At 39.4% G+C, this 10,698-nt stretch overlaps 1 protein-coding gene across 2 annotated transcripts; it reads left to right on the forward strand.

Annotated features, from left to right (window-relative positions):
• The first annotated feature begins 348 nt into the window (after window positions 1–348).
• On the forward strand, window positions 349–9,013 carry klhl8 (kelch-like family member 8). Of its 2 annotated transcripts, none has more exons than XM_052537812.1 (10): window positions 349–493; window positions 1,772–1,962; window positions 2,039–2,587; window positions 3,082–3,268; window positions 3,342–3,485; window positions 3,862–3,973; window positions 5,775–5,943; window positions 6,291–6,450; window positions 6,565–6,766; window positions 7,802–9,013. In XM_052537812.1, exons 2-10 carry the CDS (start codon window positions 1,795–1,797, stop codon window positions 7,923–7,925), a joined length of 1,815 nt encoding a protein of 604 aa, XP_052393772.1. In that variant the 5' UTR covers window positions 349–493; window positions 1,772–1,794; the 3' UTR covers window positions 7,926–9,013. The 2 variants fall into 2 exon arrangements, with proteins under 2 accessions (XP_052393772.1, XP_052393771.1); XM_052537811.1 differs by having other exon boundaries at window positions 363–526.
• Window positions 9,014–10,698: the final 1,685 nt, after the last annotated feature.

Below are 10,698 nucleotides of genomic sequence, written 5' to 3' on the forward strand. Positions count from 1 at the left end.
TTTTGAAGAAGAAGAAGAAAAAGAAGAAGAAGAAGAATTTTGAAATATCCATTTTAATTTTCAAATAAATTGATCTAGTAAAATTCTACACGCCAACAAACCGCCTGCCTCCAAAAGATCTCATTTCATTGGCTGGATCGTACAGACGCTCATCGATGGTTGGCCAGTTTCATGTCAGTCAGAAGCACTAGATTCAGTGGGCGGTTTTTGTCGGGTGTGAATGACAACGCGTAAATTGACAGACACTGTAGACGTGAGAGTCGAGAGATATTTATTTATTTAAATTCTAATATAAATTACTTTATTGGGCATGAAAACTCATTGATGGCATGGTGGTATTAAAACATTCGGGGCCCACCCCTAACACCGCCCCTGCGTGACAGAGTAAAAGCATTTCAATGGTTTGGACTACAAGGTCCAGAGTTCATAGTGCTTCAGAACGCGGAAGTGCCCTCGATCCGTCCACAGAGGAAGTGCGGCTGTTGAAAATGCGGTAAAATATCGATAAAATACCCAATTCACGCATGTAATTGATTTTATTTTAATTTTGCTGAATTGCTTAAAGTCAATAAGGTTCATCTCTGATATTTCCTGCTCGTGAATCCGTGTTGACGTTTTAGCTCATGCTGTCATGTTTTGGTTGTTTAAACATTTAGCTTAACGTTACACAATTAGGTGTAGTAAAAAAAAAAGTGTTAAAATAAAAAGGCTTTTAATGCAGTTTATTAACGAAAAATGACAAACAGCGTTGAAGCAGTTACTTATAGGATAAAAACAACAAAAATGGTTCATTAACTGGTAGCATGCAATATCTTTGCCAGTGTTTATCTCGTTTATTTTAGATATTTATATATCTATATGTCTCGTTGTGTAGCGTTTTTGAGGGGATAAAGTGTAGTTTGTCATATGTGATCCTACCCAGCATTCAAAATATAAAAAGATGCTATTAAATCTTTATAAAGTGAAGTGAAGGTGAGTGAAGTGACATTCAGCCAAGTATGGTGACCCATACTCAGAATTTGTGCTCTGCATTTAACCCATCCGAAATGCACACACACAGAGCAGTGAACACACACACACACACTGTGAGCACACACCCGGAGCAGTGTTCATCATTTATGCTGCGGCGCCCGGGGAGCAGTTGGGGGTTCGATGCCTTGAGCAAGGGCACCTAAGTCGTGGTATTGAAGGTGGAGAGAGAACTGTTCATGCACTCCCCCCACCCACAATTCCTGCCGGCCCGAGACTAGAACCCACAACCCTTCGATTGGGAGTCCGACCCTCTAACCATTAGGCCACGACTTCCCTTATCCTCTTTATTTTTATTATTATTATTATTATTATTTTTTTTTTTATTTTTTTTTTATTTTTTTTTTTTTAAGTGAAGTGAAGTTTTAAAGTAAAGTCTTTTATAGTACTTGATATAGTATAGTACAGTTATTTTCATTGCATGTGATCAATAATTCTCAGATGATATGATTATGATTGTTATGAGCTAGTTGAGTCACAGAATTAAAAGAGTCTGTTGCTCAGTATAAAGAATAACTGAACTGTGGTTCTGCAACAAAGATGGTGTGTGTGTGTGTGTGTGTGTGTGTGTGTGTGGAGGACCATGTCGGCAAACACAGAGTTCATTCAGAAGTGCCATTTAACAGAGACCGCTAACAGCGTGTCAATCATGGGATTTAACGGTCTTCTCCTTTGAGATGTATTTCATTCTGCTTGAGTATCATGTTCTCTTGAATGTGTGTGTGTGTGTGTGTGTGTGCAGGTGTCGGTGTGTGTGAGCAAGACATGGTGCCAGAACATGGGAATCAGCAGAAACGCTCGTCGCAGCCGTCTAATAGCGAGGGTGACGCGGACGGATCGTTCGTGTTCGAGGCTAAAGAGGCCTGGAAGGATTTCCACAACTCCCTCACACAGTTTTATGAGAACGGAGAGCTGTGTGACGTCACTCTGAAGGTATCTGACACCGTGAATATAGTCTCACAGCAGCTTCTTCTGTTTCTAAGTCTCTCCCTTTTGTTTCTCGCTCCAGGTTGGGAACAGACTGATACCATGTCACAAACTGGTTCTGGCCTGCGTGGTGCCGTACTTCCGCGCCATGTTCCTCTCAGATATGGCCGAGGCCAAACAGGACTTGATTGAGATACGAGATTTCGACGCCGATGCCATCCAGGACCTGGTGCTCTTTGCGTACTCCTCGCGCCTGACTCTGACGGTGGATAACGTTCAGCCGCTGCTGTACGCGGCGTGTATCCTGCAGGTGGAGCTGATCGCTCGGGCCTGCTGTGAATACATGAAAGCACACTTCCACCCCTCCAACTGTCTGGCCGTCCGCACCTTTGCAGAGAGTCACAACAGGGTGGACCTGATGGACATGGCTGACCGCTACGCATGCGAGCATTTCAGTGAAGTGGTGGAGTGTGAGGATTTCATCTGCGTCTCGCCGCAGCACCTCAAGACGCTGCTGGCCTCCAGTGACCTGAACATTCAGTCTGAGACTCAAGTGTACAACGCCGCCGTCAAATGGCTTAAAGCCAATCAGAAACACCATGATGTCTGGCTGGATCAGATCATGTCTCAGGTTGGCTGCTCAGGGCTGGGATGGGAAGTTTGTTGGGATTATTTTCACACCCACTTTTTAGTGTTATATTTAGAAAGAGCCTTTTTCCCAGGTAGGCTATGTTTACACATACGAAGAATTTGTTTTAGTGACAAGCTTCCACAGTTTTTGCAGAATGACAGTGACTAGAAAGATGATAGAAAGAATAAAAATGGAATATGTAATTAGGATATAACCATGTACAATACATAAATGTATAAATAGTGTTGAGTTTAACACGTTTGCGGCCAAGTTAAGTGTTCATGAGATGGATTGTCTGAGCGAAGAAACTTCTTATGTCCCGACCGGACCGCAGCGGTTCAGAAGTACTCTGTCGGATCCAGCTTCAGCTTGTGGCCAGTGGGGGCGCTGTACAGATCCAACATCATATTTCAGAAACAGGCTTGGATTCTTTTTAAGCTAATGTTGTCAACAAATGTATTAAAAGTCTGTTCTGATGGGCTTTTCTCACACAGGTGCGTCTTCCTCTGCTGCCGGTGGATTTCCTCACAGTCACTGTTGCTAAAGAGGAGATGATCAAGGCTAATTTGAGCTGCAGAGACCTTCTGGATGAAGCAAGAAATTATCATTTACACCTGAGCAACAAGACCGTTCCTGACTTTGAGTATTCGATCCGTACGACTCCCCGGAAGCACACCGCAGGTCAGGAGATACAGCCGTGATTGTTCCTGCTCTCTTGTGTTGTTCTGCTGTGTCTAACGGAGAACCCTGACAGGTGTGTTGTTCTGCGTCGGGGGACGAGGGGGATCCGGAGACCCGTTCCGCAGTATCGAGTGTTACTCCATCAGTAAAAACAGCTGGTTCTTCGGCCCTGAAATGAACAGCAGACGCAGACACGTGGGAGTGATTTCAGTAGCAGGTGACAAAGAGATATGAAAAGCTAATAAAACAACGATTTAAGGAGAATTACAGAGGGATTAAAAAACTTATGACTTGACTTTTACTTTACTAGTGTTTTAAAGTAGGGATGAACTGATACCACTTTTTACAAAATATCAGGGTGTTGATTTATGTCAATAGAGGACATCCTTAACCCAAGTCTGGTTAAATAATTATTACTGTTATAAAACAGACCAATTTTATATATTATTATTATTATTATTATTATTATTAGAATTTTTGTCAGTGTGGGACAAAGTAGTACACAAGTAAAAGCTACAGTGAATACTGGAACCTTCTGCTTACAATAAATGACTCTAACATAAGAATAAAACTTCACATTCATCATTTTATAGGGAAAGTTTATGCTGTTGGAGGCCATGATGGCAACGAGCACCTCGGGAACATGGAGATGTTTGATCCACACACCAACAAGTGGATGATGAAAGCCTCCATGAACACTAAACGGTATGAGGAATACAAGGTTTCATTGACTTTGGGTCCCTTCTTTGTACGTCGCTTACATCCAAGATTAAATTTCACATCCAAGATGATATCATCACACTAATCAGGGTCTGGCTAATTCCAATCTTCAAACACACCTGTTGTTGATGATTAGTATAACTGGATTGAGTTATCTGAGATAATCGCGCGTTCATGGGTTGGGTTTAAAAGGCGTTATGTATCGATACTCGAAACCACGATCAGCAGTGCAGTGATTGGCTGGCGGCATGATAGTGACATAATGACATCATATAATAAAAAAAGACACCTGACGAAAAACTTGACACATTTTTGAATTTTTATAAAGAAACAGCCAAATGAACAAAACAACATAAATGTTATGATAGATAAATGAAATGTGCACTGTTTTTAATTTACATTTTTTACATGAATTCCAATTATTTAAAGTCACGGCTTCTAATATTTTTACAGGCTTTAAATTTTATTTCGATGTAGTAATTAGCAATTAATATTTCAGCTTTAATTTTATATTTGAACAGATTTGTTATGTGGCAGCATTAAAGTTTCTTAAGGGTCAAGATATTGTTATCTGCATCTCCTGCTCCATCAAGCCACGACTCTATATTATCTGTGTGTAAGACTTGAATACAGTTATGAAGTAATTCTTTTATGATAAATAAATCTTTCAGTGAGTAAAACTGGCTGTGTCTATAGTATTGTAGACTACACAACATTATTATGTTATCTTTTAATTTTTAAATGATTATTATTTTAAATGACTCTCCATGGATCAGTAGGATACTCTAGTAATAAAGTAGTGGTGGTAGTTGACGGATTTAAAAAATAAATTCTGCTTAAAAAGATGCGATCTAATCCTGTTTACACGAAATAAGCTACTCTCGAGCAGGTTTGAGTTACTATGACAGCAACTCCACACATGGTTCGGCACACGCTGGGACGGCTTTTCAACTTAAATCTGATAAATTATCTGTAAAACAATTTGCTATAAATAACACGTTGACAAACAGGGTTCTGCTAATGTATGTCTGTTGATGGATGCACATTCTGGACAAACCATTCAGTCTTGTTCAATGTGAATGCTGTATGCCGAATATGAGCAGTAATTTACGTCTTTATCACCCGAGTGCTGATAGCTCGCATGCGCAGGTGAGACCTGAACATCACATGTTGATATCATAGACGGTATAAAAAAACGTGGATGTATTTGATAATACCTAGAATATCAAAATCAACTGCGGACGGCAGATCCTTTTCCTATTTGACGCCTAAACTCTGGAATAATCTACCTAACATTGATATCTCCCAAGGGTAACATGTCAAACGTGAAGAGTAGCGGCCCTAGTACTGAGCCTTGAGGTACTCCATACTGCACTTGTGATCGATATGATACATCTTCATTCACAGCTACGCACTGATGGCGGTCATATAAGTATGATTTAAACCATGCTAATGCACTTCCACTGATGCCAACAAAGTGTTCAAGTCTATGCAAAAGAATGTTGTGGTCAATTGTGTCAAACGCAGCACTAAGATACAATAAAACTAATAGAGAGATACACCCACGATCAGATGATAAGAGCAGGTGCTGTTGCTTGTAGTTAGATTATTCTTATTTTCTTTATTTTTATTTGACAGTTTTTCTTTAAGTAGAGCACATACCTAACCGTGACTCTGAAATTCACAAACCGAACCGTGTGAGTTGAACCGCTCCACCCCAGTATTGACACAGAAGACGGAGCTGAACATGAAGAGGGAGATATCGTCCTGTGTTTGTGTTGGGCAGGAGGGGGATCGCGCTGGCTGCTCTCGGCGGACCCATCTACGCTATCGGAGGTCTGGATGATAACTCCTGCTTCAGTGATGTGGAGCGCTATGACATCGAGTCGGACCGCTGGAGCGCCGTGGCTCCTATGAACACACCCAGAGGAGGCGTGGGATCTGTGGCGCTCGGGGTACAAAACCTCATCAGGAGTCACTTACACACCATTGTACACTTGTTTGTTTATAGACTGCCATGTTCATATGTATATTATACACCATTGTAGAAATAAAACAAAATAGAAAGAGAATGAACTCTCCTAAACATTGGTAAATCCTTTCATAATAACTATCAACGTGAATCAATAGAGATTCATTGTGTAATATAGACGACTTCAGAGATCATAACTTTATTTTAACTGAATCATCCAGCCTGACTGTACACAATATTCACCAGCCCAGACGAGCTTTCACATCTATTGTTTTGAGAGGGTAAATGACTTCTGTTCCTTCTGTTTATGGGTTTGATTGTGTTCAACAGGGCTATGTGTACGCGGTCGGGGGAAATGACGGTGTTGCGTCGCTGTCCAGCGTGGAGCGCTTCGATCCTCATCTGAACAAATGGACAGATGTGCGAGAGATGGGGCAGCGGCGCGCTGGAAACGGTGTCAGTGAACTCAACGGATGCCTCTACGTTGTTGGTAACAATCAGAATTTGTTCATCTTCATAATTTGAGATTGATGTGAAACCAGGCTCAGCTACGCTCTGCTGGAGGGAGATCTGTGAGCTTCATGTGATGTGTATTTGTCTGAAGGTGGGTTTGATGATAATTCTCCGCTGAGCTCAGTGGAGCGCTTCGACCCCAGGACCAATCACTGGGAGTATGTGGCGGAGTTGACCACGCCCAGGGGCGGAGTCGGCGTTGCCACAGTGATGGGGCGTGTCTTTGCAGTGGGGGGCCACAATGGAAACATCTACCTGAATACGGTGGAGGCCTTCGAGCCCCGGATGAACAGGTGAGATATAAAACTGAACATCTCTGCAGAAGATGGGTTGTGATTAGGGCTGTAAAAAAAAATCAAATTTTGAATATTCGTCGAATTTAAAATAAAAACCCACATTGGAATGCAAAAACGTTGCATTCTAATTTTAAGTGTGCAGGAAGCTGCCTTATGAGCCCCGGTACTGTTGCATTCAATCTCCCCGCGCGCACAGCCGTGTTACACAACTTTCAAAGGCAGTAGCTACTGTCTCATCTTTCACCTCGTGTACGCTCACCGTCCGCAGTCTCAAACAATGCCAACACGCGGATGAAGAAAAGGGCATAATGCAGATAGTGTGTGGACGGCCGAAGTATACTTGATCTTTATCAGTGGCGCACGAGATGCGATGACGATGTGTGTGGCATTGCTTTATAAGGTTATGTTAGCCTATCCAGTTGAAGCCACTACAAAAAAAAAAAAAAGAGAACATCAATGTGGAGAAGATCTTGTTTACATCAAAACTGAAACCAAGCTGTTCACACAGAACGCATATTTCGCACATTTTCTAGAGGGACACCGTTGGACTCGCGTCTCGCACAAGAGAGCCGCATATTTAGAAAGACATGTAAAATTAATGTATTTAATTTTCTAAAAATATCTCGAGACTTTATGTTGGGTTTTTGTTCCCCATCCCACTGCATCTGATGTTTTAAATGAAAAAAAATTATTCTGTGTGACTGGTTTTCTGCCCTTTTTATTTATTAAACAATGCATGCATGCATGATGCTGGTTTGTTTATAGTTCGTAAAGCAACTTAATAATAATTGGTTAATAAAAATTATTTTAAATATTGTTTTTTCACAGTCATGTATTTTAATGCTTTGAATAAACGTGCAGTAATATTTTACTCGATGTCTATCTTGAGGCCTCAGAAGAGAAGTAAAAAGCTTTTCTTCACCCTAACTGAAATTATGCATTTTAAATTCGAATTGAGTTTTTCAGCTATTCTGACAGCCCTAGTTGTGATTAAGTTCAGATGTAATTAGTTTGTGTGTGTGTCTGCACCAGATGGGAGCTGGTGGGCTCTGTGTCTCACTGTCGGGCCGGAGCTGGAGTCGCCGTCTGCTCCACTCACATCAGTCAGATTCGAGACGTCGGCCAGGGCTCCAGTAACGTCGCTGACTGTATGTAGCTACATCGTCAGAGTTAGACACACTACAACACTAACGCTTCAGCCTAATTACACACCAAACACCTGCTTTCACCTGTAATGTGGCTCTGAATCTTCTGTGTACTACACCACAAGAAAACTTTGTGTTTTAGCTTGAATTTTGTGAGTGGAAAGTGTTTGTTTTTTTTTTAGCAGTGAGATCACACGATCCCTGTATGTGGTGTTTGTACGGATTATAGTGCTCAGAAATCAGAATTGATGTTCAGTCTGAATATCCATGACATGAGTTCAGTAAATCATTCTTGTGTTTGATTGGCAGAATGACTTTAGATTTTTATAAATGCACACACTTAAAAAAAAAAACTATTTTATGACTTCAGGACACAAAGAATGATCAAAAAGAGATTATTCTATAACCGAGTGTTTGTTTGCGTGAGGACAATCACAGTAATCAAGATAAAGTGAGAGATCCATGAGCACGAGCAGAGTCATTTCTAACGTGACGCAATTATACTTCTGTTGTGAGCCACGTCTCATTTATGACTTCAGCAAGACTGTCTTAATGGAACCCTGCAGAGGATCTAGACTGGTTTTGGGTTTATATTTGTGCTGGACCGTCTGGAGCGATGATGTGTGATAAAGGACTGTGCTTCTGTTGTGTTTTTTCACTGCCAAACATGAGCCGAGAGAAGCTCAAAGATGCTTGTTTATGTTGCTTGTGTATTACAAATGTAAAGCTTTTCTGGCTTGATTTTGTGTTTACTGTTTTACATTATTACAAAAATTATTACATTTTGAAACCAATCCATTATGCATTGAGGGAATACAGGTTTTGTTTTTAAATAGATCTTTGGTGGGTTTTTCTTTGACGAATCTTATTTTTCCTGAAGATAATTTTTTTGTTTTTTCTGAGATTTGTAAAACATTCATATTGTTGCTTTTATTCAGTTGTAATTGGTTGGACTCCAGCATGTCCATCTGATTATATTTGAGATTTGCTGTTGAAATGTTGATATTGTTGAAATGTTTTTTATATTTTTGTGGTGTCACAGATGTTAAAATATTGCATTCGGTGATGTGAAACAACATTAAATATATTCATAAAGTGATTTATTTAACATTTGTGCAACTTTATTCTTTATTATGACAGAACGACTTTCAATTGTAGCTGTATTTCTGTACCTGCTGATTTAAGAGCAGTATGTTTGTTAGATATATCTCCTGAAGTCGACTCTTTTTAGCATATTTTCCCATGTGAACATTTTTGTGTTTTGCACAATGTTTATTTCCACTTTTTCTTTTGTGAAAAAAAATAAAAATAAAATATATATATATATATATATATATATGTATGTGTGGTTTTTTTTTTGTTTTTGTTTTTTTTAACCTTTTGTAATGATTGAATAAAAGAACAGAGCAGTTTCCTTTTTACATTTCTCTGTTTTTAAAGAAAAAAATGGAAAGAATTGGGTTCGTAATCCGTTTCATGAGATTTGCTTGAATGTGAATAGAATAATATCTGAAGTGTATGTATTACAACAATCTGCCCTGAAATAGTAAACCGATTATCTAACATAAATCCATGCATGCAGTTTATTGGATGCATCGAATAATTTGTATTTTAGTTTTGTATTTGCTTCATTTTTATTGTTTACTGTCAATTTGGTAGTCATAAAAAAGGTTAAAGTGTAACGTGAAGGTAAAAGATTTTATTCAAACTATATTGTCCTAAAATATGTGCTGTCACAAGGGTTTTGAAACGACCTCTTCGGACTTTGAAATTTTAATTTTATTAGAATTACAAAAGAAACCGAATTGACAAAAAATATACGGAAAGAATTTATTCCAGTACTTCATCAGCATTGGGTTCTGCACGTTACATTTAAAATAAATCAGGAAAAACCCTCTGTAACAGCCGATGCTCTGGAACTGTTAGATCTGTTGTTTCTCCAGGTCTAGCTGAGGACGATGGATCTGTGCTGCAAGGGTTTGGATCCACACACTTCATTTCTTCACTTCTCCAGTTCTGTCACCGATTGAGTTTCAGTTCCTTGCCGCTCTCTCCTTTGGTGTGTTTAGTTGAAGATACTTAATTTTTGGCATCACTGTCGACTTGATTGCACACTTTTAGAGGAGAGCTGAGCTGGCTGATAACATCACTGAATCATCAATGACTTTAACTGAAAGACTGACTCTTCTTGACAAACTGTAAAGCAGCTTTGACCCAATCAGTATTGTATACAGCGCTAAACAAATAAAAGAGGACAATGTGTGTCTATAAAGGCTTTTGGTTCCTTTCAAGTGCTTTGAAATAAACATTTTATATCAAAGAAAAGATCTGATATTTCAACTATGTTCATATTTGCTCAGTTCTGTGATGCTCTCGTACCAGAGGTCATCTGTTTCCTGACCAGAGCAAGAAATCAGGCAAAGAGTCAAATCTCCTGTCTCTGGACACTGGAACTGAAACAGAACATTTGAAGTACATATGATTATGTGATATGTGCAGACTGAAATGTTTTTGGTAGAAATGTTTTATTTAAAAACATGTAAGTGCAGCTGTTTTTAAAGGAATTTTTTATTTTTATTTTTTAAGTTCAAATAAAGTCACTCTTAACTGAGAGAGCCCAGTTAAAGCCATTCAATGTTTAATGAAAGAAAGACATGTCTCAAGCAAAGCACCGAGAATCACTCGCATGCAAATGTGCTACTATGTGACCATACCCTTCAGAACAGAATGTCACATGTTTTTGTCTTTCCAGAAGGAATTTGATGTAAAATGAATATGTTGAAC

The sequence above is a fragment of the Carassius gibelio genome, chromosome A21 (assembly GCF_023724105.1).
Source record: "Carassius gibelio isolate Cgi1373 ecotype wild population from Czech Republic chromosome A21, carGib1.2-hapl.c, whole genome shotgun sequence".
NCBI lineage: Eukaryota > Metazoa > Chordata > Actinopteri > Cypriniformes > Cyprinidae > Carassius > Carassius gibelio.

Excerpts from the sequence above, each read along its gene's own strand:
- klhl8 (XM_052537812.1), top strand. The coding sequence starts at position 1,795 with ATGGTGCCAGAACATGGGAATCAGCAGAAACGCTCGTCGCAGCCGTCT. Across the intron at positions 3,269-3,341 it reads TCCCCGGAAGCACACCGCAG|GTGTGTTGTTCTGCGTCGGG; the intron begins GTCAGGAGATAC and ends GAACCCTGACAG. Across the intron at positions 6,451-6,564 it reads CGGATGCCTCTACGTTGTTG|GTGGGTTTGATGATAATTCT; the intron begins GTAACAATCAGA and ends ATTTGTCTGAAG.